Source organism: Ostrinia furnacalis, unplaced genomic scaffold (genome assembly GCF_004193835.3).
Source record: "Ostrinia furnacalis isolate ACB-3 unplaced genomic scaffold, ASM419383v2 OfSCF1653, whole genome shotgun sequence".
Taxonomy (NCBI): domain Eukaryota; kingdom Metazoa; phylum Arthropoda; class Insecta; order Lepidoptera; family Crambidae; genus Ostrinia; species Ostrinia furnacalis.
In genome coordinates this window covers 534200-562106 of record NW_021131892.1, presented here as the reverse complement: position 1 = coordinate 562106, position 27907 = coordinate 534200, and the positions used below count along the sequence as shown (strand labels likewise).

General features: G+C 38.4%; 1 protein-coding gene across 2 annotated transcripts; it reads right to left on the bottom strand.

The window, feature by feature from the left end:
* Window positions 1-156: 156 nt before the first annotated feature.
* Window positions 157-27907, bottom strand: msk (importin-7 msk). Of its 2 annotated transcripts, none has more exons than XM_028305332.1 (14): window positions 27726-27907; window positions 26532-27083; window positions 26228-26412; window positions 25788-25961; window positions 23656-23801; window positions 22626-23429; window positions 21941-22164; window positions 15072-15254; window positions 14070-14206; window positions 12651-12853; window positions 11441-11586; window positions 9245-9356; window positions 8419-8562; window positions 157-3481 (listed from the first exon to the last, which is right to left on the bottom strand). In XM_028305332.1, exons 1-14 carry the CDS (start codon window positions 27807-27809, stop codon window positions 3426-3428), a joined length of 3150 nt encoding a protein of 1049 aa, XP_028161133.1. In that variant the 5' UTR covers window positions 27810-27907; the 3' UTR covers window positions 157-3425. The 2 variants fall into 2 exon arrangements, with proteins under 2 accessions (XP_028161133.1, XP_028161134.1); XM_028305333.1 differs by having other exon boundaries at window positions 3277-3481; window positions 11441-11583; window positions 27726-27879.

Below are 27907 nucleotides of genomic sequence, written 5' to 3'. Positions count from 1 at the left end.
AACTCATACTCATACCTAGGCCTGTGCCAATGAATAAGAATTAATAAGCAATTAATCATAGGGTTAGGTACGCTATATTCCCATACCTATATGCCTTGTCTCGACAGCAATATTAAAAAGTTTTTCGAGGAAAAGGTAAGAAATAAAAAGCGAATGTGAAAAATACAGATTATTTATTCAGTATACATCTAAGCTGCGATATAGTAACACAATGAATGCATGTCGTGATAACACAGTAATAGCCGTCAGACTACCAGAAATAATAATTTAGCTTTCGGTGTGCGTCGATAACAAACACAAAATTTGATTCCAATAGATCGTTTAGAACTTACACCAATTTTTCTCTGACTAAAGTCACCACTGTGTTGTAATTAAATAATAGCGAACTGATATTACAAAGATTTAGTGGTAAATATTTACCGCATAATGAAATGTGTACACAATACTAGAATGATATCAGTCCGCTTAGAAACATACACAAACACCAATACTCGTAGCGATTATAGCAACCTAGAAATGCATGTGATTATTTTGGCTTCTATCTACTTTATAACAAGTATATTTTACTGACGTCATTTCAATATTTACATACAATAAGGTTTCACGATTACAAACAGCTGGCTTACGTAATATGCCGGCAATAGAAGATCTCGTTGGACCAGACCTCTGTAATCTGTCTTGCTCTCTGCCAATCACCAATAACGTTTTGATTTTGAGTGGTACCTTAATTAAAGAGACTTATATAAAGATAAATGCTCTTAAAGTTTATACTGAGCATACAAATACAGACATCGAAAAAGTTGTAAACAATTAAATATCGGTTCCGATATGTGACACTTACATCGACGTGAGTGTAACATTCAAAGCCCTAGCCACACACATTAATTTTTTTCCATGAAAGTCAACGGAGTCTATGAATCCACAACACATATTTTGAAGTCTTACTATCTATGTAAATCACAAGTTATAATCTGAGTGATATACAAGAAATATATAGTACGTAACTAAATAAATCTATAACACTGTCTGTATTGAATGCGTTTAAATCATTCGAAAAAGCAATTAGATACTTTGGTTATACTTTCTGAACATAAGCAAACTGAATGTTACAAGTAATTGAAAATATATTTTTTTCATTAAAATTATGACATCAAGTACTTCCAGTTAAAATTAAGATTTTTCAATATTTCTGAAATTGACGAATTAATAAATAAATGTTTGTAAAACAGAATGTTGCTGTGCTTAAACCGGGTCTATGTTTGAGACTATACAATATATTGTTAAAGACCTTTATGTACAACATAGAATGCAGTAAAGATATTGAATTGAAAGATTTATAATTATTCCCAAATCATCAATAAGAAATAAATTTGAATTTGAAAAAATGATATTTAGGAAAAGTCAAGTAGGCCGAGGATGCAAATTTAGGCTGCTAATAATATTATGTGAATCACTAATGTATACAGACACTTTTACAATCATTCGTGGCCGCAACATTATTTAATTATAACAAAGTTATTTTAAAGGCCTGTAGCGCCGCGTTACACACAAGGTAATAATTATTATTTAACCTTTTATTATAAACTATTGTTAATTCCGCTGTTTTAATAAGAAAAAATCATCAACGCGGCTTGACATCCTCGTAAAAGCATGAAAAGTACTATCAAATACTTCATGTATACCGTCAATAACAAAGTATAAAAAATAACAAAACAAATGTTACACAGAGGATCAACATGCAATAATATAAATTGGAGATATTCCAAGATTTTTTCAATAACATCATATTAAATAATTGTGAATGAGTCACAAGCGGTTTTGAACATTTTTTGCCGGTGACCGAATTGTTCACTGAGAAGGGTATTTCGTGATGTTTAAATTCCTTACTATTCAAATTGTTTAATGCTGTTAAAAAAAACAAGTAAAAAAACTAAAGATTTATTATGTCTACATTTAAATTTCAATTAAATTAAATTCTGACAAATAATTTGAAATAATGAAGTGCTTAATTCTTTTCGCTGTATAATTTTCGGCAGTGAACAGGCATATCTTTGCTACTCAATGTAAACCTACATTTATACGAACCTATAACGAACGCTATTGGTATATTTTCAGAGATATAACCCTTATCACACCTTGATCATTACTAGTTAAGATATGTTCACATTTATAAGCAATGTGGAACATATACGATATACCACACGCCACGTGACTATACATATCTTGACTTCCAATCCCTGTAGATTGATAAAATACTTTTATATTTTGAGTATGTTCTTATTCCTAAAACTTTACTATTCATAACCCATCAGTTGGTTTATCAAGATGGTGAGAAATTCCATTATATAAAAATGTCATCAGAGAGGAATAATAATTTTAGAAAAAAGAATTTTGCCATCCATCGCGGTCTAAATGCTTTTCAAAACTTAACTAAGAGGAATTCAACAATGATATTTGAAAATTTACTTGTTTCCAAATATAAAAGCACCACATTACATGATCACGACCTCTTCTGATGCGCCTACGACGGGACATCACATACTACAATCCATTCAAATTGACGACTCGTAAATTATAATGGATTATAAGAAAAAAAAAAGTATATTAAATCCATGATCGTTTAATCTCTCGTAAAAATAAGTTGGATTTCCTCTTTTAATAGGGGAACACTGAATGTCATGAGAGTTGTTTAGGCTAATTCATCATTATAAAAAAATATTCAACTATGATCATTTTAACAATGAAGAACCTAAGGCTTCTAAATGGTCGATTGTATGGTCATTCTATTTTTTCATTTAATTTAATTGAAATCATCATTCAATATAATTTTATTTAATTGAATTATTTTATCAAGACGCCAGGATTTTAAGCATCGCTAAATTGTTTTTAGGTCCTACCTCACTGGGATGGCTTAGCGTTATCTAGTGAGATGGGACTCCTAACACCTAATATCGTACCCAAAGATTATTATATGCCCATTACTTTAAACATAAATAGTTTTAAAATAATGCACAATAGTGTAGGCATCGTGCCCTCCATTCCGCCCATACACTCAATATAATTTTCTTATAATCTGCCATGTTTAGGCAGGAAAAATCACGATAGCTATAATAAAAAAAACATTAGCTAAGTATAGTAAATGTTACTAAACTAAATTTGCCTAGTTTGTTAAGTATTTAGTTGCATCATATTAGAACCCATTACGTCATGGAATTTATGATAATGAAATAAAATTGGCTATTAATACACGAGTCATTAAAGAAACAGTTAAACATTACTAATACAATTTAATACCTATTAATTTATGTCAAATCATTTGATAGTGGAATAGTGAAACTTAAATGCATATACGTAACCAAAGGCCAGCGGAATGGAGTCTCGATGGATGATGAGAATGGTGTGTACAACATTCTTGGTCTCGCTGCTTATGATCCGAACTTGAATTTGGTTGGTACTTGTGCGGGGACCGTGAACGAGTAACCTGAAAAGAATTCATCAATAATTAAATCACTGTAAATTATACTATACTGTAATTTATTGCCACATCTTTATTATTTGTATACAAGATGGCAGTCTAATCTTTTTTCCTTTCAATCTTTACTTTACATTGAGCACGATCTACAGTTCATTGTAGCAACAAGTTCAGCTCATTTAGACTGAGCGTCTGTCGGTATAGATCGTTTCTAGAGATGAAACGGATAGTTGTTTGGCCGGATACCGGATACCGGATATCCGGCCAGCTGCTAGGCCGGATAGCCGGATATCCGGCGGCCGGATAGTTGGCCCATTGTCTCGTTGCATGTCGTGACGAGTATAGTGCCGCACAGGTGCTTCGAACGCGATCAGTGGGTCTATTAGTAGAATAGACTAGTCACACTTTTGGAAAATCGAATCCGTCCGAATAAAATGTCAGATTTTGCCACTTCTAGTCTAAGGGGCAGATCAATTCAATTTCGCCTGCAATCGTGAGTGTGTGATTGAATAGCGAAAATTTAACTATACTGGTCATCACAAAAATCGGCCCACCTACGTTTTACAGGAAAACTCATTTCTACTGACACAGTCATGGTGCCCCAACAATATTGGTGTTATTTGAAAGCCCAATAAATATCCTTAAAGAAAAACACATTTAATTTCTTAATAAACGATTAACATAAACGCGATATACAAATTATATGTCACCATAAAATTGTGAATTCCGTCGGATTATAATCTGACGTAGTTAAATTACAATCTAACCTAACCTAACCCACTGTTAGTTTACAATCTAACGCGTTATATTATAAACTGACAGAGTTCACAATTTCACGTTGACATATACAAAACCGGCCAAGTGCGAGTCGGGCTCGCGCACAAAGGGTTCCGTAGCAGCAACAGTTAAATCAACCTATCTCAAAAACTATAAGAGATACTTTGATCAAACCAAAAATCGTTGAAAGAGTTAATTAGCATGCATCACCTCTATTTTTTTTAGAATTTTATACCCCGTAGTTATAAAAATAGAGGGGGGGGGACATACTTTTTACGACTTTGAGAGCTGATATCTCAAAAACCGTTCACTTTAAGAAAAATGTTTTTTAGAAAACTTTATATCATTTTAAAAGACCTTTCCATTGATACCCCACACGGGTATGTACATCGAAAAAAAATTTTCATCCCTCAGTTACATGTATGGGGGGCCCCACCCCCAATTCTTTTTTTTACTATTTAGTGTCATAATTTTGTAGCGGTTCATACAACACATATTCCCATCAAATTTCATCACTGTAGTACTTATAGTTTCCGAGTAAATCGGCTGTGACAGACGGACAGACGGACAGACGGACAGACGGACAGACGGACAGACGGACATGACGAAACTATAAGGGTTCCGTTTTTGCCATTTTGGCTACGGAACCCTAATAAATGTGACTTGAAAAAAGACTTCACTTTGGGCTCACCTCTGGGATCAATTAGACCAATTTTTATGGTTATAAAACCAAATAATGATCTCACGTGTCATCTTTAACAGATGGATAGCGATTAATCCCAACTGTTTTATAGCCATAAAAGTCGGCTCAAGCGTAACTACCTATTTTTTTAAGAAGTCACTCTGGATTGTTCTACAGACACATTTTTGGGGTAAAACCCTTTCCTTTAATGAAATGAAGTTTAGAACTAGGCTTTTAAATGGTGCCAATGTTGGTGGGAAGTGGGGATGCATACGTTTGAAAGTGCTTGTCGCGGGAGGGTCGATCTTTGTGATGACCAGTGTAGTTGCATCATGTCATCAGACCATCAGTGAAAAAAAAAATTGCCTATTTTTTTTGGCAATATTTCGACATTAACAGATATTTACTATTTATCTATGTATTCGTCATTAGAGTGAATAGCCCAGAAAAATACACTCAGCGGCACGGAATTTGGCCCAAGCCTAGACACCCAGATATGAGGCCAAATAGGTGTTGTATACCCAAGTTTCGTGTGACATGTTTACAGAACATTTGTTTTTGTTAATTTAAGAGGCTAGATTTATAAAAAAAATGCGTCTGTTTAACTTTTTTGACTCTAGAAACTCATTTCGTTGTTGGAGCGTAAAGAGTACGGGTAAGTTTAAATTCGATATTAAATGTTGTAAGGGTTTGGCGTTTTGTTTTTGTTTTTAAATTAATCTTGGGGTTATTCTCGTTTCCATAATTTGAGAATAATGCCCATTACTCCAGCTCAAGTTGGTCAAATAGTGATGCTTAGAAGTCAAGGGCGTATGCAGCGGGAGATGGCTGAAACTTTCAATTTATGGCGTACAAACTTAAGATACACGTTAAAAAGGCATGACTAGACCGCCATTTACACAAGAAGACCAAGAAGTGAAGAATTAAGGTGTAACTCAGCGCTCGATGACCCGATTATCGTGCTTTCAATATCAAGAAATCGGGTTCTCACCACGTTTGAGATACGCCAGCGTTTACAAACAGCAAGCCCAGTGAATGTCAGTGAGCACACAATAAGAAAAAAGATGGAGGATCATAACCTGCATACTCGAAGACCAGCTCGAGGACCAGAACTTCTCCGATACCTTCGCGAAGTGCGACTTACGTTTTCTAGAGAACATGCAAATTGGACGCAAGGCTAATGGAGTAAAGTTCTATGGTTCGATGATTGCAGAGTCACCTTAAGAGCTCCAGACGGCCGTGGAAGTGTATAGAGAAGGTGCGGAGAAGAGTTACTACGCAAACAGACAGTTTTCATAACAAGTTTGCTTTATTAGTCTAACGTCCAATTTGCATGTTCTCTAGAAAACGTAAGTCGCACTTAGCGAAGGTATCGGAGAAGTTCTGGTCCTCGAGCTGGTCTTCAAGTATGCAAGTTATGATCCTCCATCCTTCTTCTTATTGTGTGCTCACTGACATTCACTGGGCTTGCTGTTTGTAAACGCTGGCGTATCTCAAACGTAGTGAGAACCCGATTTTTGATATTGCAAGCACAATAATCGGGTCATCGCGCGCTGATTTACATCGTAATTCCCCACTTCTCGGTCTTCTTGTGTAAATGGCGGTCTAGTCAAGTCATGCCTTTTTAACGTGTATCTTAAGTTTGTACGCCATAAATTAAAAGTTTCAGCCATCTCCCGCTGCATACGCCCTTGACTTCTAAGCAACACTATTTTAGCAACTTGAGCTGGAGTAATGGGCATTATTCTCAAATTATGGAAACGAGAATAACCCTAAGATTAATTTAAAAACAAAAAACAAAACGTCAAACCCTTACAACATTTAATATCGAATTTAAACTTACCCGTACTCTTTACGCTCCAACAACGAAATGCGTTTCGAGAGTCAAAAAAGTTAAACAGACGCATTTTTTTATAAATCTAGTCTCTTAAATTAACAAAAACAAATGTTCTGTTAACATATGTCACACGAAACAGGTATACAACACCTATTTGGCCTTATATCTGGGTTTTTAGGCTTGGGCCAAATTCCGTGCCGCTGAGTGTAAATTAGTTTTGAAAGGCCTTAATATGGCTTTTTTGTAACTTTTTCGACTTTAAATAAAAGCTGTCATTATTGTAAGCCATTTTATTGATATTTACCTCAAAGATTAATGTATTTCATTTATTTATAGGAAATTGTCGTTTTTTTTTTAATATCCGGTATCCGGCCGGATAGTGAGTTACTATCCGGTATCCGGCCGGATAGTAAATTAGGGCCGGATATCCGGCCTACCGGATAGTTGCCGGATATCCGTTTCATCTCTAATCGTTTCATCCACGAAGACGTGCCCCACCACTTTTTGGTTGAGGGAAGCGCGGGGTGCGGGGAGTTCGATCCGAGTAATCCGAGCGTCGTTATTGTAGTGTGCGTGTGCACTCATGGATGGATACTTTCATGTTTATGGATGACGTCTCCATAGAAACACATTGTTTACTAATAAAAAATCATGAATTTTCATGAAAAGTTATTTAATATAGTTCCAAAATACTGGACTGTCCTGTCGATGACATTGACAGTGGGGCGCCACCGTCAATACCGGATCGCTGGTTCAGATTTTTGCCATGTTGGAAACCATATAGTTGAACGATGGTAGCGCCCCCCTGTCATTGAGTTTGGCGGGACAGTTCAGCGTGGGTCATCTATAATAGGCGACGTTAGACATGTCAAAGTCAAAGTCAAAATTTCTTTATTTGTTTAGACTAATAAATAGTTCTTAAATGAAAATAAAAAAAAATTAAACGAATTAAGAGCAGCCCTGAAGGGCAGCCTTACACAAACACAGAATATTGTAAGTACAGACGAAGAGATTACGTTACGAAACTCGCCGCACCCCGCGCTTCCCTCGACCAAAAAGTGGTGGGGCGCGTCTTCGTGGATGAAACGATTTATAGTACTGTATTGCTACCTTAGATATTCAAATTTAAATTGTGGTCAGTCGCATTTTGGGTGCGCATGAGTTGCGACAGAGAGAATAGGTCTATTCCATTTTGATCGCCTGTCTTTGATCAACTAGCTGATCAAAGTGGACCCCAAGCGACAATTTGGTGTCCTTTGATCACTCATGGATAAGATGACCTGGGTGATCAAAGTGGACATGTGACTATTTAAGAGGATGTGTTATATATTTATAGGAGATAAAGAAACTAAAATAATAATTTAACTGGAGTCCACTTTGAGCAGCCAGGTCATCTTATCCATGGGTGACCAAAAGACACCAAGTTGTCGCTTGGGGTCCACTTTGATCACCTGGCTGATCAAAGTGGAATAGACCAGAGAATAGCCCCGTTTAACTGGAGTCCACTTTGAGCAGCCAGGTCATCTTATCCATGGGTGACCAAAGGACACCAAGTTGTCGCTTGGGGTCCACTTTGATCACCTGGCTGATCAAAGTGGAATAGACCAGAGAATAGCCCCGTAGTGCTGTGCCAAAGAGAGCGCTACATACCGCCGCTCTGTTCGATGCGCTTGCTGTCCTGCTGAGCCTTGCGCTGGTCGGCGAGGAGCAGCACTCCCTTCAGCTGCTTCTGCTGTTCCTCGTTCAAGCCGCTGGTCAGCGCGTGGTACAGCACTGGGTCGTTGGTCGATAGCGCTGTGTCGACAAATATCACGTTAGAACATGGGTCTCCAAACTACGGCCCGCGGGCCATATCCGCCCCGCCGCTGCCATCAATCCGGCCCGCGACAGCTTAAGACTAAGCCTATGTTTGCACAGGTGGGCAGAAAAAATAAAATTGTTATGGCCCTTGCAACATACCGAAAAAAATATGATGGCCCCAAACCTTCAAAGTTTGGAGACCCCTGCATTAGAACATTATACAGAGCTACATTTTAGGGATCATGCACAATTGTACACGGCGTATTTAGTTTGAGTAGACACACACGACAGTCGGACACAATTTACTGAAGTTAGTAGGAAAAAAGTGCATCGTCGATGCGTTTAAAAAACGTGGTGTGCACGCACAGGCGCTAAAATTGAAGTGGACATTTGTCATAAATGACTTATGAGTAACGACGTCATTAGTAATTTTGTAAACATGTTAGAGGTAATTCTTGGAAGATTTAAAACACTAATGTTTGAAACAATACTCAATACTACGGCGCAATACTGTTTTTATATGTTAAAGCACAGAATTTCACGAACTGGTGATAACCAATGAAATAGACAAACAAAATGCACACTTTGTACTTAACGCAAATTTTTTTTCAAGTAAATTACTTCCAATTCACTTATTTATTTACTTTAAAATTTTCAACGATATAATAGAGTGTACCTGTCAATGTGTTCTTGAATTTGATATATTCGTCTACAGGACAGTCTTTCTCGTCTAAGGGTGTCGTGTAGCATTCGAAGGCTGTCTCATCGGGCTCAAAGTCTTCATCGTCCTGTAAAATGAAAACAAATTAGTTTTTCACAATAAAACTATGAGAACTATTGCAATGGTAGTTTAGTTTAGCAGCGCCCCCCTAGACAAGTTGCACTTTTTGATCGAATCGAATCCGTCAAAACTCCATACAAAAAAAGCCTTTCGACCACTTTTAGACTGGTTTGCGATTATAATTTGCTGGTGTGGTTGACAATTTGACACCATTCCGCAATAATTCGAAATCACAACTTTTCTAAAAAGACACTTCTTCATCCTGGTCTTAAAAACTTTATTAATTTTAAATTACCTGTAAATTACGATTTTTGGTCGCTTTATAATTGAAAAAAGTAGTTTAATTGAGTTGACAAAATAGTGACGTCACTTGCTTGTAGTGCCATACATTTTCGTTTTGACAGTTAAAAAGTACGTCAATTGATTGGTGGTGTCAATGTTACAGGAAATGTATGAAATCTAGGAAATGTATACCATTCCTAGGAAATGTATACAATTCCGAAGCTATTTAGGAAATGTATAAAATATTCCATCAGAGATTTTTCCATACGTTCATATCCTAGGAAATGTATACTTTTCCTAGGAATTTTATAGAATTCCAATATTGTATTAGGAAATGTATAAAACTAAGCAGCACTAGCGCGGTCGCGTGATCGGGTGCCCCTCGGTACGCCTAAAATTTCATTTTATCAAACCACATTGGCCGATAGGTACTTTTATAGCCTGACCAGGAACATAAAAACCCTGGCATAGAGGCGCTTCAATTGCATTTGATAGTGCAACACTGAGTACAGTCGTACCTGTGTTAAATTAATAGGCTAACTTTATGTATCAGGATTCAGGATTACGGGCTAATTTGATATTTTCATAAATTAACGAAAAAATATTATTATAGGTAACCTGATTTAAATAAATTAAATGAAACCATCAATCGAGCTAGTAGATTTATTTTATTATTCATCAATAATCAAATTCAGAACTTGAATATTCAACTGCAATGTCTGCTCATGAACGCTTCAAACTCGGTACTTCTTTCCCAATCCCATAAAATTCAACACTTAGAAAGTGACAAAATTTTTAAAATAGGTAGTTGAAACAAACCACAGCTAATTTTCATAGTGGACTGTACTATGCGATAAACATGTCAGTCAATTTGACAACCTTTGTCGGAAACATTATTCAATGAAAATATTGTCCGAACCCTTAGTATTTCTCTTCGACAAATACTTTAACACATTGTGAACCACTTTTCTTTCACGACTATAAAAATATTTTAGCAATTTAATTCATAAAACCAATTGCGCACATTTAAAATAAAGTTTGTTTACACTTTGACAGCAATAGACTGACATGCAAGGTGACATGACAATGAAGTTTTCAGTTACTGTTGCCATTAAAAGAAATTAGTACCATTAGTTTTCCGCAACATGGCGAGGGTTTTTATGTTCCTGGTCAGGCTATAACTCACATTATTATTGTTTAGCCTGACAGTTGTTTTCGCACTATTATACTTTGGCCGAAAAAAACATTTGCCTAAAATTTATTGGCATACCTTTCATTCGGCATCACGCATATTACGCTGAAGTATTGGAAATCCCTAATTATAACATCTGTAAACTTTCATTGACATGAAAGTTTTAGTACTCCTGTAGCTGGATAATAAAGTCTCGGTTAGGTTAGGTTAGACTTGCGACCTTACACATACACAGCTGCCGCGGTAGCGGCCGCCGAGCGCTATTTAAGTTTCGGAGAAAAAAAAGTGGCGTAAATAAAAATAATTTTGTGTAAAAAAATTTAGGCTTAAAATTTGTGTGCCATAGACAATTAGACGTACAAAAAATTTGGCGATTAGATAGGGACCCCGCGTAATCGGATGATGCAATACCCTTCCCTCGCAACGCATGTCCACGCGTATACATTGAAATCTTATTTTACATTTCCGATTGCTGTTTAGGAAATGTGTCTAATATAATTTACATCACACATTTCCGGGTGATTTTAGGAATTATACACAATTCCTAGGAATTGTATACAATGACGGGTTTCATACATTTCCTGTAACATCAACATGTCTATTCGCCGTGTACTCACGTCGTCGCTCTCCTCGTAGTCCTCGATCTTGGCAGTCATGTTGACGCCCTGGGCGGCGCTGTTTTTCATACTCATGCGTGCGAGGTTCTCCAGGTATTCGCTGTTCATGTCGTCTAGGTCGTCTTCGTCGCTGGACAACACCTCTGCTGGATAGAAAGACACTATGGTATCAAGCAGACCTAGTTTAAACGTTAGCTTTGTTTGTTTACTTTATATCAATCCTATGAAATGACTTTGTAAAGAATTTATACTTGCTGCCCTCTGTTTTTTAAGTGACTAATCAACTGATTTAAATATTTTTTATTGCATAAATAAAAATTGCTAATAATCCTAAAAAAAATATTATCACCACTGTCAGTAAATATTGTGAAAAAATTAATAATATCTTGTTATTTTACAATATTAGACAATTTTGGACAATGGTAGTCAATAGCATTATTGCCATAAACATTAAAATTGTTTCAGCGAGAAATGAGCCTATTGGTGACTAAACAGGGTTTGTTTTATTGCTGGAAATCCTTTATCAGCCAAAACAATATCTCCATTTTCTAAGTGGTCTGTCTACAAATCCTGACTCTATAGTTACAATCCACAATAACACATGTTACTAGAACCATATTAAAATTAGAAAAATTTTGTTTACTACAATATGTATTTGACAGCTCATGCAAGTCAGCGGACAAAATGACAATTTTAGCCGCAGCGAGCGCTGTGATCGTTTAGGCTACTCCCTCCATCCGCTTTGCACCCTGCCAATGCCAATAAAGCTGTAATACATGTTTATTCCCTCGTACGTAACGTCGCTAATCCGTCGGGCTATGTCAGCGACTTTAGTTCGTTTACGATCTCCTCATTTCTGATTCGATCTCGTAAAGAAACACCGAGCATAGCCCTCTCCATAGCACGCTGTGCAACTTTGAGCTTCTGTATAAGGCCTATAGTGAGAGGCCACGTTTCCGAACCATAAGTTATCACTGGTAACACACATTGGTTGTACACTCTAGTCTTCTGGCACTGAGGTATTTTGGACGAAAAGATGTTGCTCCCAGCGTAGGACGTCCACCCACAAGGTGGACCGACGACATCGTAAAGGTAGCGGGAAAGCGCTGGACGCAGGCCGCTACCAACAGGGTAACATGGAAAGCATTGGGGGAGGCCTATGTTCAGCAGTGGACGTCCTATGGCTGGGATGATGATGATGATGATGTACCGTCGTCTTCGTCGTCGTCGTCGCCCTCCGACGAGGACGAGTCGTCGGCCTCGGCGCGCGCCTCGTACGCGCGCTTTAGCCCGTCGAACAGCACGAGGCACGACGGGAGTAGCTTCGGCACGATCTCGTCCAAGTTCGGCCGCTGCGGGCCCATCTCCAGGAGTGTACAGATGCCGAGCACGCAGAGTTTTCTGTCGTGCAGGCTGTACACAAAAAGAGGTTAATTAATCTATACCAGTCTTTCCCAAAGTGGGCGATAACGCCCCCTTGTGGGCGCTGCAGGCTTAAAGGGGCGCGGTAAGAGACCCAGAAAAAAAATCGAGAAGTTGTGTAGAGGCTTGGGAGGCGTCATCTACTAGGAGGACTCTTAGACATCGACTGAGCTCGACCCTTGACTACGAAAATGGGGGGCGCTAAAAAAGAATTTATTCTCAAAGTGGGCAGTAGACTAAATAAGTTTGGGAACCACTGATCTATACTAATATTAAAAAGTTGAAGAGTTTGCTTGTTTGTTTACTTGAACGCGCTAATCTCAGGAACTAGGTACTGGTCCGATTTGAAAAATTCTTTCATTGTTAGATAGCCCATTTATCGAGGAAGGCTATAGGCTATATACCATACCATCATGCTACGAGTAATAGGAGCAGAGTCAACATGAAAATTCCTTTATTTGCATGGACTATTGAAAATAGTGCTTACAAATCGTCAAATATAAAAAAAAGACTAAACTTTTGCTCTTATGGAGCCTTCACATGTCTCTAATCTTTTTGCTCTACCAGTGCTTCGAGACCATCATTTGGCAAGTGCTGAGAAGAAGCGCCGCAAGTCACCACTGTCTGCCGGTTAAAATGTATAGTAAGTAAGTAGTTGATATGCCTCAATAAATAAATAAATAAGTAGCTTTTTTTGGTGCAGACTGTAGGCAGAGAAGTGGGAAGGTTCGTCCGGGTTGCCACAGTTCCTCGAGTGACGAAGCACCGGGGTTTTTACCGTGCTATGAATCTCATATTTTGCATGGCGGTTCCTTTTAGAACGTAGCTGCTCACTAAGACGGGATTTTGCAAAATTCAACCCCTAAGGGGGTAAAACGGGATTCAACGCAACCGCTGCGGGCGCGGGTGAAAATCACGCCGTGAGTTTTTAGCCTTATGTTCTTAAGCAGTGGTTCCCAAACTTATTTAGTCTACTGCCCACTTTGAGAATAAATTATTTTTTAGCGCCCCCATTTTTGTAGTCAAGAGTCGAGCTCAGTCGATGTCTAAGAGTCCTCCTAGTAGATGACGCCTCCCAAGCCTCTACACAACGTCCCGATTTTTTTTCTGGGTCTCTTACCGCCCCCCTTTAATCCTGCAGCGCCCACAAGGGGGCGTTATCGCCCACTTTGGGAAAGACTGTTCTTAAGTGTACAACTAAACATACCCCATGAAGCAGTCGGTGTCGTGTATCCATTGCTTGATGAAGTGCTGCGTGATGGACGCGTTGGGCACAGACTCCTGCAGCTTGTCCAATATCGTAAACAGCAAGTGTGGGTTGCAGTACAGTATCGCTATCAGTACCTGCACAATATGAAATATGTTTTTTTTTTTTATCCACAACGAGGAAGCTCTTGGCCTGTATCTCACCTGATGGTAAGTGACGATCAGGCCGAAGGTGGAAGCGAGCTTCACCCGGAATCCTCAACCACGGAGGAACTGGCTATCTTATCTCTAACTGCCGGAACACAACAATGCTGTTAACATTGTTGTTATGGCGACAGACTTAGGTAAGATGGTGGTAGCTAGCCAGGCGGGCTTAGAACAAGCCCTACCACCAACCAAACCGAACAGAAAAATCTGCCCCCACTGGGAATCGAACCCGGGACCTCTGCGTCTGAAGCAGGTGGTCTTACCACTAGACCACAGAGGCGTTTAAGGCGGTTATGTTTCAGCAATACTAGTGATAAAACGCCCAGAAACTAATGTATAAATACAGTCAAATTTAGACAGTGACAGTTTACTCTGCAGCTTACTTCAAGTTGTAGTAATAGTACAAGTAATTTAATCTAAATCTCGAGTTAGAAGACAATCTAATGTTGTATCCACACTGAAAAAAATGTTTGGTTACTGCTTATACAACAAAAGTGACCACCGAACTAAGTGTTAACTATAACCAAACTAAATCCTGCTCACTACCGAATTATTTGTTTAATTTACACAACATTTTGTTCCTCATAACCAAAGTGTTCGGTGGTCACTTTTGTTGTGTAAGCAGTAACCAAACATTTTTTTCAGTGCAATGTTTTGAACACATAAGGTAGGCTCTCAAAGTTTTTACGGAATATATTTTGATAATAGGTAGGTACTATTCATATAATCGTATAACTATTTGACGTGCCATTTGATACCTTAATTTAAGTTCCATTAAAATCTCTGAACAACTCACTTGCAGCAACATAGTCCTCAGTTCGGAAGTCTTCACTTTGCGCGTAAGCCTGTTGAGCACCAGCTCCACGAATGAGGGCAGGCAGTTGTCAATCTTGCCCGAACATTGCAGAACCATCACCTCTAACAGTTTGGCTGCGATGATCTCTGACTCGTCTTCGGCTTCGGCGTTCGAGTTCAGCACCTGTGGAAGACAGAACAGTTCAGTTAAGTTCAGAATTATCAAATTTTTGTTAACTTAAGCATTATAAAGAATGCATGAGCATATATAGTCTGGTCTGTGAGCACGTAGAGTTTTGTCCAATGACCCCGAGCTACCCATCCTTATCGCTCGCGCGTAATTATGTTGCTGTCGCGCTCGCACACTCACTGCAGGCGCCCGTCGCAGTCGTGACAGCAATATAATATTACGCGCGAGCGATAAAGATGGATAGGTTCGGGTCATTGGACTAAATTCTACGTGCTCACAGACCGGGCTTTAGCTGGTTTATACATTGCTAAGTCGTAGGGCTTCCAATATACTTCAAATTCGCCTTTGTTGTAAGAATATGTATAAGCTTGCAACTTTTGCGTATTATTCACATCGCAACATGCCTGCGATAAGATTTCTGCACAAGTGCACATTCGCTTTGCAATATCGATGATTCCTATAATTTTTAAGATCAGACCTGAATCTTTGCAAGTTTATTTGGATGTATGCAACCAGTACCTTTTCATTATCTCACATGGGACTATATTTTTAAGTTTGATCCCTTTCATCACACTAAGTTGTATTGGGATAAGCCAGAAACTTCTCAACATTCAAACAGTATGACTTGGTATCTATCAAACTAGGATCGTGTTTATTAAATGTGTATCATCGAAACGTTCGCTCGCACCAGAATACATTTTTGAACCGATAGAAAACCCATTCGTTTGCAAAATCACACAAATGTTATACAAAATTCAATGATTTGTGTAAATTCATATGCGATTTGGAATTCTAATGTTTCAAAAATACGTATTCAGGGATCATCTGTGTCACATTCATATTTGATTTGCAAATACCCTCTGACCTGACAGATTGCAATCCCATGTATAGCAATCCAGGAATCTATATATACAGGGTGTTTCTTGTAAGGTGTCAAGCCGAAGGCAGGTGATAGGTGAGGACTAGACCTATCGATTTCACCCCCATGTATGTTCTACGATTTTTCGTAGTTTAGAAGTTATCGTTAATTTTGTGATTTTTTCAAATTTCATGACCTAGTGGCTTAATTTTTTTTTAATCTTTTTTTTGGGTTGACTTTTCTCAGATTTCTTTTTTTTGACAGATTCCCTATTAGTTGCAGATATTTGAAAAAAATAATCACCTTCCTATCTTTGATGCAAGATACAAAATTTTTGCTAGAAACGTAAAAAATATGCTTTTAGCAGAACATTATAAAATTTTCAACTGAAATGTATGAGAAAAAAAAAGAATTTCCATAGGTCCAAAATAATTTTAAAAACTGCGCAGTTTTCTAAACTTTCATAATAACACAAAAAAACATGTACTTAATAGGCCATTATTTTCTGTAATCGCTCAAAACATGTAACGGAATCTCCGACTTACCACTTTAGTGGAGCGATTACAGAAAATAATGGCCTATTAAGTACATGTTTTTTTGTGTTATTATGAAAGTTTAGAAAACTGCGCAGTTTTTAAAATTATTTTGGACCTATGGAAATGATTTTTTTTTCTTATACATTTCAATTGAAAATTTTAGAATGTTCTGCTAAAAGCATATTTTTTATGTTTCTAGCAAAAATTTTGTATCTTGCATCAAAGATAGGAAGGTGATTATTTTTTTCAAATATCTGCAACTAATAGGGAATCTGTCAAAAAAAAGAAATCTGAGAAAAGTCAACCCAAAAAAAAGATTAAAAAAAAATTAAGCCACTAGGTCATGAAATTTGAAAAAATCACAAAATTAACTATAACTTCTAAACTACGAAAAATCGTAGAACATACATGGGGGTGAAATCGATAGGTCTAGTCCTCACCTATCACCTGCCTTCGGCTTGACACCTTACAAGAAACACCCTGTATAAAAATGAAACCCGTTTCGCGTTGTCACGGCATCACGTGTGAACGGCTGAACCGATTTCGATAATTCTTTTTTTTAAATGTTTGTGGAAGTCCAAGGATGGTTCTTACGGAAAAAAATATTAAGAAAATCTCTACGCTAAGGCGGTACGAAGTTCGCCGGGTCAGCTAGTATTGAATAATTGATATTTGGTACCGTCAGCGGTTTAGCATTATTATTCAGCGATTGATTTAATATTAAAAAGGCAGTCGCTATGGTCATACAGAATTCGCAGACGACATGAAACAAATTGATTGTTCGACATTCAGTATGCGTGAATTAATGTAAAAGCAGTTTACGTGCACTGAGATCAAAGTAAATTATGTATTTGGGACTGTAATGGTGTTGTTATTACGTCATAAGGTATGTCCTAACATAAAAACATGTTTTTACGAAGCCTTTTCCATAGTAAATATCAATTTAAACAAGTATTCAACGCCCGTTTAACTTTTAGCCCCTACCCGTCTTTTTCAGGTGCATAGCTGAGATCAAATAAGATAATGATATGGTGAATATTTTGGCGTTTTATCGAATCATAAAAGAAACCACAGCTGTTTCAGGGCAGAGGTTAAGGGGCGAAAGTCACGAGCCGACCTTCGTCCTTCTGACATCTGATATTTAGCGTTGCCGCACGCTAGCTTTCCGAACTTTGGCAGACGACCTTTTATAGACAGCTGACAGTTTGGAAAATGAGGTCTAAAATTAAACCTAATAATAAAATTATGTATCGAATTACGATACTTTATATTGTAACAGTATACACAAGTTAGCACATTATGGATCAATCGATAAATCGTGCTGAGAAATACTAATACAAAATACTTGTATTGAGGTTAACCATCCTATATCAAGAAAGGAAGGCAGACCGTATTCAATTCGCTAAATTGATTAAAAATGATATTATATTTTATTAATTTTGACCACTACTAGTGTCATTTATTAACGTCAATTAATAATTGACAGATTGATATTGGGCAGCAAATGACTCGGGTCCCGTTTATTAACGACCTCTTAATTCAATATCTAGTTCTGACATGCGTACGCCGAAGCTGTCCCGGCACGTCTGGGGTTATTTTTAGAATATCCGATATGCCTTTGCCAGAAATGGCGTGAGACGAATAATTATAATAATAACGAAGTTTAGAATGGTATTAAATACAAAATTTAGTTATTTATTTAGAAAGATAGAATGACGTAAGATTACTAAGTTATTAAGGTTAAAACAAATTGATATTTACTTACTTCAAAATTCCCTATAAACGTAATTTTTCTTGTCCAAGAGAAGCATTTCGTTAGGATAATAATCTATCGGTTCTGAGCTCCCAAGGTTCTAAGAAATTGCTCCATTACTTGTATTGACCAACTATAATTGCTGTTTACATACAGTTCCGAGGCACAGTAGAAATGGATTTGGTAGTAATCTCACCTTCAGATCTTAAGCAAACTGAGAAAGATTTGATTTGGAGGTAAGTTTAAACTCAGTAATTCTAATTACTGTAATCCTCTAATTTCTGTAGGCTCAAGGTCACCCAAAGAGCGATGGAGCGTGCTATGCTCGGAGTTTCCCTGCGTGATCGAATCAGAAAGGAGGACATCCGTAGGAGAACCAGAGTGACTGACATAGCCCGCAGAATCGCTAAAATAAAGTGGCAGTGGGCGGGCCACATAGCTCGAAGAGCTGACGGCCGCTGGGGCAGGAAAGTTCTTGAGTGGCGACCACGAGCCGGAAGACGTAGCGTGGACAGGCTTCCCACTAGGTGGACCAACGATCTGGTGAAGGTCGCGGGAGGTGCCTGGATGCGAGCGGCGCAGGACCGGTCTTTGTGGAAATCCTTGGGGGAGGCCTTTGTCCAGCAGTGGACGTCTTTCGGCTGAAACGAACGAACGAACGAACGAATCCTCTAATTATTGTCTACCCTCACCATTTCTTACTAATGTATCAATGTTTTGCTAAAGAAGGAATTCGAAGAATGTTCTGTGAATTCCTACTAACAAACGATGCTTAGCTTCTCTGATGTAGGTACAGTCAACCGCACATCAGAATATACAGTTTCGTTGCAAAACAGCTCCTAATTACAACTAGGTAAGATGCCGCGGTGTTAGGCTTGACGAGATATTGTCTCTCTCTTTTAGATTCCAACGTAGATTCTATTAGCCAGGGTTTTCCAAATTATGGGTCGCGAGCGAACATTGAGTGGGCCCTGTCTGTAGAAAGTCCTTTATTTTAGGTTTATTGGTAACTAGCGGCCGCCCGCTACTTCATACGCGTGGATCCCGTTTTACCCCTTTAAGGGTGGAGTTTCGTAAAATTCTTTCTTAGCGGATGCCTACGTCATAACATCTACCTGCTTGCCAAATTTCAGCCTGATCCGTCCAGTGGTTTGGGCTGTGCGTTGATAGATCAGTATGTCAGTCAGTCAGTCAGTCACCTTTGAGTCAAGTTTGGGAACTTGTATTAGATGGGTCGTAGCCCAGACAACTTTGGGAACCACTGCATTAGACTGTCATCTTAAAATATTGTGACATTCGTTGGGCATAATGATTAATCTCAAGGACTTAAGGATTTAACGATTTATTTAAGAAACGCGAGATTGTTGACTAATACGAAAACCGGCACTCAAGAACTTTCCTACCCCAGCGGCCATCAGCTCTTCGAGCTATGTGCCCCGCCCACTGCCACTTGATTTTAGCGATTCTGCGGGCTATGTCAGTCACTCTGGTTCTGGTGGACTGGTCTTTGTGGAAATCCTTGGGGGAGGCCTTTGTCCAGCAGTGGACGTCTTTCGGCTGAAACGAAAGAACGAACGAAAACCGGACAGTGGAAGTCAGACAGAAGTTTCCGACCATTGCACAATATTGTACAGGTGCCAAATAAATAAAAGCTAACAACAAAACACGTTCTCCTCGCCTTCTTATTTTTCCTTTCTGGTATAAATGTTATAGCTGCATCAGAAATTATTTTTGTTTACATTTTACCTGTCCAATTTATAACGGATCAAGAGAAACCGCCCGCGATAGACCTACAAAACGGGGAAATATTAATAATATGCGAAATATACACGCAATAAGTGCGTGACTGGCTTCTAATACCCTTTGGGGGTAAGGCTACTGCCCCTACCCTTGTTACTCCAGAGCCCGACCGCTTGTAACATTCAAACGGCATCGTTAGGCTTCCCAAGGCAAAGCAAATACAAGAAGACCTGATATTGGCATGCAGGGCTGTCAACTGTCGGAGTTTAAAAAGTGCAGGCAACGTCTAAAATCAATACCAAGACTTCAGGAGATTTCGAAGAAGAAATGTGAAGAATGAACAATGAAGAAATTGTGCGAAGACGTTTTGTGTGTACAAAGAAACTTTTACACTTAAACTTATGATTCTCTTAATTTAATGGTCAATAAGGGTTCCTTGACACGACTACGGAACCCTAAAAACTAAATATAACGTCATGAATATATTTCCACAGAAGTTACTTTTCTTTGACTGCAAAATTGATGGTCTAAATTAGAGAATATTTTGTAAAAAGATATCTTTCAAAAAGTTGGCAGCCCTGGTTGGTATTGATCAAACTAAATGTTAGTTGCAACGTTCTTGTTTGAGTTACGATTAATAACCTTTTTACTCGATTGGCTTTCGAATAAAATTCCTAAAAATAACAGTAGACATTAATCATAATAATCATAGTCATAAAATCTTTATTGCTTCATGTGGTACAGTAAACATTACTCAACTTACTGAAAATTTTTCAGAAAACATTTTGTAAATTGGTCAATTACTTACATAATTACGTATTTTATATGACTTCGCTTCATTGAATAGATTACTTTTCCGCTTGCCTAAGTTATTTCATAACCAAAAATAGAGTAAATAAAATGTAGTCGAAATGTTAGAGCAAAAGTATGCAGAATAAGTCACAGGAGAATCGTTAGTATAATATGCATCATTTTTACATCTACGAACTTCATCTACAGTCAAAACACCTTGAAATCTACTCGAACGAGAAAATAAAAGTCCATCGATTTAAGAAGTAGCATTTCCCAGTGAGTGTTACACACGACTCCGCTTTATTTTTTATAGATGCGTCATCCTTATTTCCCACGTACATAAAGTTTTTACGTTCACGAAATAGGTGTATAAGTTGTAAAAAGCAGTATTTATGAGCTCCTAATCCAACACATTAAGGTCGAAAATAACGTCGAGGCGTTGATACATATCACAAGACCAATACGCATGCATTAGTTAGTTTTTATTAGGTAACAATTCTTGCAGTTGCAATGTAGGTAAATAGTTTGCATCTTTACTTATTATAATTGAAGGAGCCCACATCGTTAGTCGTGACGTGAATATCTATTGGTTATTTAAACTACTCTCAGTACTTTTATAATTTTGATAGTTTTTCCTGAAGAGAAATGTATTTAAAAAGTTTTCCCATGTAAAACATTCCCAGTAATAGCTATAATGTATTGTCTTCCAGACAGTATACCAATATTATCAATTTTCCGTCTGGAGATAAGTACCTAATTCACCCTATTGAGATCGCATTTCAAAGGCATCGTCGGCTTCAGTAATTGGTTACAGATGAAAGGCGTAGTACAGCTTTACCTTTTCAATTACGTCAACGACTTTTAATTTTGTTTGACCTGTCGTTCAAAGGGGGAAGTATTTTTAGAACGAAACTTGAAGGTATTCATTTCGCAGTACGTGACACAAGAAGTACACAAATATTAAGAATGATTTCATTGGGTAATTAAAAATGGTACTTACAGCTTTTGCCATGTTGAATACAGCCAGAATATGGTTCTCGTTGGACAAGAAAGCGTTGGTGTCCACTGTGATGTAGTTGTGTAGGACCGGCATCATGTCGGGGAAGTAATCATAGCCTTCTTTCTCGAACACTTGGTATAGGAGCTCCAACACCTTCCACATGTCCTCGGATATGGACTTTGTGGTGAGATTGCACAGCAATGTCATGGCTTCCTCGTAATACTCTGCAATCGAAACAGATCGCTTTTCTATCGAATCTAACAAACTGGACATGTCAAAGTAGCTCTCATTATGTTTTCCAAGCTAATCCAACCATCAATTAATTATCCATAGACAGGTTTAAGATTTTAACTTTACTTTCAGTATTTTATTGATTATTGTATGTTGTATTCTGGTACATATTACCGAATTGCACGCGAGTGAAGGAAAATATAGAATACTAGCTTTCCGCCCGCGGCTTCGCGCGCGTGGGCTACATTATCTACATATTTTACGGAACCCTTTTTTTTTTTCAAAACAAAAATTTAGCCTATGTTACTCGTGAATAATGTAGCTTTCGAATGGTGAAAGAATTTTTAAAAACGGTCCAGTAGTTTTTGAGCCTATTCATTACAACCAAACAAACAAACAAAGTTTTCCTCTTTATAATATTAGTGTAGACAAAAAGAAATAAACCCCCACTTACCAATTATGTTGTGGTGAAGAATATGGCCCACTACGCGCAGAACCGTCTTCTCCAGCTGCGCCATAATCTCAGGGTTATCTTCCATGACATTCAATACAGTCTCCATGGTGTTAAGCAGTCCCATGGCTGTGATAGCTTTCTCATCGGTGCCAGAATCAGTCTCAATTACCTTGCTGAAGGTCGTAGCCAGGTGATCGGTGATTTCAAATGCCATCGGCATCAACTGTTCAGTGTACAACGGGACAATCTTCTGCAAAACATTAGCTATGTTGTCGTTCTCTGTCTCGCGTATCACTTTCAGCAGCTCCGTTGTAACCGCCTTCACTTGGGGCTCCAAGATCTGGTGAACCTTCTCCTGCGATGTCAAGAGCATTTGAAGAGCGATCGCTGCCTCCACTTTTACTGGTAGTTCGATATCGTTTAGCAATGCATTTACAGTAAGATTGACAGCCTCCATCAAAACCATTTCGGACTTGAAGCGAATGCTGGCGAAGCAGTGCAGCACCCAGCAGGCTCTGGCTCGCATGTAGCCGAGCGGGCTATGGAATTCCGGTATAACGAATTGATTCAGAAGGGGGTCTATCTCCTCGTTGTAGAACTTCTTCCTAATGAGAACGTCTATAAGTGTCCCGATCATGTGTAGAGCGCCGTCGCGCTGCCTGGGTCCGTATTCGCCGTTCTGGCTTCTGAGCACTTGCAGGCAAAGATGCATTGTGCGCTCGAGCATATCCTTGCGCTTCTTGCAGCAAGATATGAGCAGCGTCTGCGCAGCCGTCACGGGAGATACGAAGTCCTCGAATATGTCTACGGAAGGAACGATTTCAATGAACAACTGCGACTTTCAGCTGCTGAAATGCAACTGATGGTTGGCCCTGCATATGGATGCTTTATAAATGCAATGCAATGGAAAAATCTAGTACGTCATTTCCGTCTGTGAATATCAATTGATTTGTCTTGCAAATTGAGATGAATAAATGTACGAGTGAGTGTATAATGCATCGAGGTGCGATGCAGTTGTGTATGCACTTACCGAACTTGATCCGTATGTATTCGTGGGGGTCTGTGTTCCAGAGGACCTCGTCCTGTTCGGAGTAGGACATCAGGGGGAACAGCACATCTTGCACTATGGCGAACATGTGGGGCTTCAGCAGCTTCCAGGAGTGCGCGTGGCTAACACTAATAAACAAATAAACAAAATCTAAAGCCTGGTCCGTGAGCACGTAGAATTTTGTCCAATGACCCCAAGCTACCCATCCTTATCGCTCGCGCGTAATTATATTGCTGTCGCGACTGTGCGACGGGCGCCCGCAGTGAGTGTGCGAGCGCGATTATGGACTAGGCTTTAGTCTATAATGCGAAAGAGACGTAGACTAAAAGCTTAACTAACGTACCACGTTCACGTAACATATTCAACAAGTTGTTTGTTTGGAGGATAGGTAGGTACATCAAGAAAAATATTATGTTACAAAATATTTATTTTTGTATTCATCAGCGTATCTAATCAATTTTGAAAGTATCAATAGAGTGTAATGTATTTCTTCAGGTACCTTGTGATCATGTGAAACGTTTATTTTAGTCCACGATATTTCTTAAGGTGTGTATTGACGGGAAGCATTCGCACGTGACTTGCTGATTGCCTTTATTCCAGACACAATAGAAAGTCAATCTGGTGTCGGTCTAGACACAATAAAAATATCGAATTAATATTGGCGAGGTCATCTTCACGACCGTTTTGTCCCATTGTCAAAACTTTTACTCGATGTATTCACGTGCGACGAGTGTTCTCACTTTGTAACGTGCACGGGCAGGTAACAATTGCATACGCTCAGGGCTCATAGTAGCATTCACTCAACGTCTGCATTAATACGTTATACATTTACCCCTCGCAAAGTAAAAGGGGCTTTGTCCATTATTTAAAACGCGTTAATTTAGTTACGATTGCATTCAGTCTAGTATTAAAAGGGATGGTATCACAGGGTTCGGGTCAGGCTGGTCGATCAACCCCTCCTCAGCTGTAACTAGATAACCCGACGCAAGGTTATCGAGTATCGCGAAATACGCCATGATACACTGAGAGTGTACAATACACTTTGTATCCTTCTAGGAAACCAGTATTATTAGGGTAATCTTCAAATACGACTAACGACTTCATACAGTAAAATCAAGAAATATTAATACTGATTTAATTTTATAGCCCCTCTTAATTAAATACGAAATAGTGATTACAACTGTATTTTAGGTTTGTAGAAATATTACAGCTACTATGTGGGAGTAGTTCTTATTTCTCTAAATACCTGACATTGACAAAATTACTGCATGGCGCTCAAAGCGCTTCAGCGGGATAGTCCATTAAAATAAAATAAAACAATATAGAAATTCGTAAGTGCGTTTTCATCTGTATAAAAATGTAGGTAACAAAATCATTATTAAAATCAATTCGAATTTGAGTGACCGAAGTTTAGATTATGCAGTCGTATTTTTGATTCCAAAACCAGTAAGCCAGAACTGAGAGCAGGAGCTTGTATAATAAAAAAACTTATATGACGTAAGGACCTGCATTTAATTATCACAATTTGAAGAGTCAATGACGTCACTGTCTACATCACACAGTCAATCGGAGGTTCAGGTGCTGTCAAGTTGTTAGTCTACTGTTTCAAAGCACACAAACTAATGGATAAAAACTGAAAATTTAAGTAAACTTTTAGCGTCTCTCAAATGAAAACCATCAAACAACTGTGGTCGCTGTACACATCTTCACACTGAACACTCGGATGATATTGTTTATACACAGAATAATGAATGATTGGCCGTGTTGCATTATGTAACAATGAGTCTCCTAGGGGAGGGCAGGAAAGCTAATGTAATATTTATGACTTTGTAAATCGGTCTTCTTTGGATTTTTATTTCATGTAATAATAGCATATTTTTTTCATGATAGTAATAAACTAACAGGACTAATTTTTTAGGAATTTGGAGACTTAACCAGGACAAAACTCGGCACTTAACTGTGTGCCAATTGATTTCGTAATTTTTGAAGGATGTTTAATGTGAAACTTGTGATTTTTCCATTCATTAACCATCTTGCTGCTTCAGCTGTCACAACAACCACAGATTCATAACACAGCAGTCATATAACTGGACAATATAGCACTTAAGACTTACCATTGGTCAATGTATCTGATGGTTTGCTGCAGCACTCTAGGTGACACGTAAATCTTGTTTCGATATTGGTCTAATATTCTGAGCAGCACTTCAAGGATGCCACCCGTGAACGTGGTAAGATACCACTCGGCAAACTGGACATACTCCTCGCGGGCGTTCACTGGGCTTCCATATCTGATAACAATAACATTTCATGTGAAATTTTCTTAATATTTTGGAAAACAAAGGGCAGAAATCATAGGGCTAATAACATTCAATAAGGATCAGCAAGCTGAAGTGGCAATGTGCAGGTCATATAGTACGCTGAACTAGCAGCCAATGGGAAAAGGATGGATGCAGGTGCTACCAACCCGCCTTTGTGGAAACCATTGCGGGAGGCCTGTATTCAGCAGTGGAGGTCCTGTGGCTGAAATGATGATAAGTGAAATTCAAGTTATTACCTTTCGAAGAGTCTGTAGAGCGTATGGACAGCCCACTTCTTGCATTTCCACCATGGGAGCTCCATGCGTTCATCTTCCTCCACTTGCAGGGTGTGTTCTGGAACCGGCTGTTCCATGACTGACCGGAGGACTTCCATCCATTTTGTGAAGATTTCCTTGGTGATCAAATCTAATGGTAAAATGTACTGTGAACAAACAAGCAACATTATTGTGTGAAAAATCATGTCTCTGATTTTGTTCATCTTTTAAGCTATTGGGTTATCAAAGAATTATAAATAGGTCATAAAACACTTGTTTTACTCACTTTGATGAGGCCATAAAAGCACTTGAGTATTTGCTTTTGGATGAGCACCGACTCCACTGACTGGTCTGTTTGGAGATTCACAATCAAATTGTACATCATTGGTAGCAACAAATTCATAGCTTCTATTAGCGGCACCCTTTTCTCAGCAAGGAAAAATTCATAATTCTTGATCAGTTGGTACAGACACAATAAAGCTCCCATCCAGCTATTCGGTTCTGGGTTTTGTAAATAAATGTGAATTTTGTCTACAACCTGCGTCCATCTTGCAGGGAAGTCGTGTTTGATGATTGTTTTTAAACATACGCACAACTGCACTCGGATTATGTCAGGAGCCTGTACGATTGCGTCTACAATTATATCCCTAATCATTGCACGATCTTGCTCGTGGATGCTGAAGGGAATGGGTTCCCCTTCCTCCGGCTCTTTCTCCTGCCATCCCGATGTTATTAAATTCTTAAGATAGACAACACCAGCTTGACGCACTGGAATCTGGACATCATTAAGCATCACAACTTGCAGAAGTGATGGGGCAAACCCAATTATTTTGTGTATCTGAAACAATATTATTCTATATTTAGAGACCAGTCGGACACTACTCTGCTGCGTCATTGAATGAAACTCCACCTCAGATAAATGTATCAATTATTTTATTTTTTATGCTACCTACACAGTAACCTATGTTTTACTAACACTATGGAACCTGATAATTTTCTGAAATAAATATTTGACTATGAATATACAATATTTTGCTAGGCCGGTACACCCCAGACATTTGCAACAATCTCTCAGTTGTGTGAGCCAATTTAATATTATTTGTGATAAATATAAAAGCTTAATATAAAATTATACTACATTGGTACACTAGCTAGGTATAAAAGAACAGGTCTAATCATCAAGTTTGGTTAGTTTTGTTCTCATTAAGGCATGTCCGGTTGAGTTCTTTCTTTTATAGGTTAGATACGTGGGTAAAAATAGATGTTTCCTACGTAGTGTCGAGGATTGTCTAAGGAAAAAAAAACAAATATTTCGCATCTTAAGCGAAAAACATGCTCGAAGAAAGTCACACCAGCGCGGCATGTTATTACGCGGCGTGTTACAGACACCAGAAACACAATGAAATCTCGTACATTTCATTGTGCCATGCAATTTGGCAGCTTTATAAAATTCCAAAGCATGTGGATGATGATGGTGTACCTGCGAAAGCTGCTCCTCGGCCTGCTGCCTCTGGTTAGGGTCGATGGTAGCGCGCAAAATTTCGGTTAACTTTCTTGTGTCCATTTTTAAGAAATTAACATTAAAAATATAAATTAAATACTTTTAATACAACGGGGGGCACAAGCCGCCGCCGGGCGTGGGTGGAAGTAAAAAAGACAAAT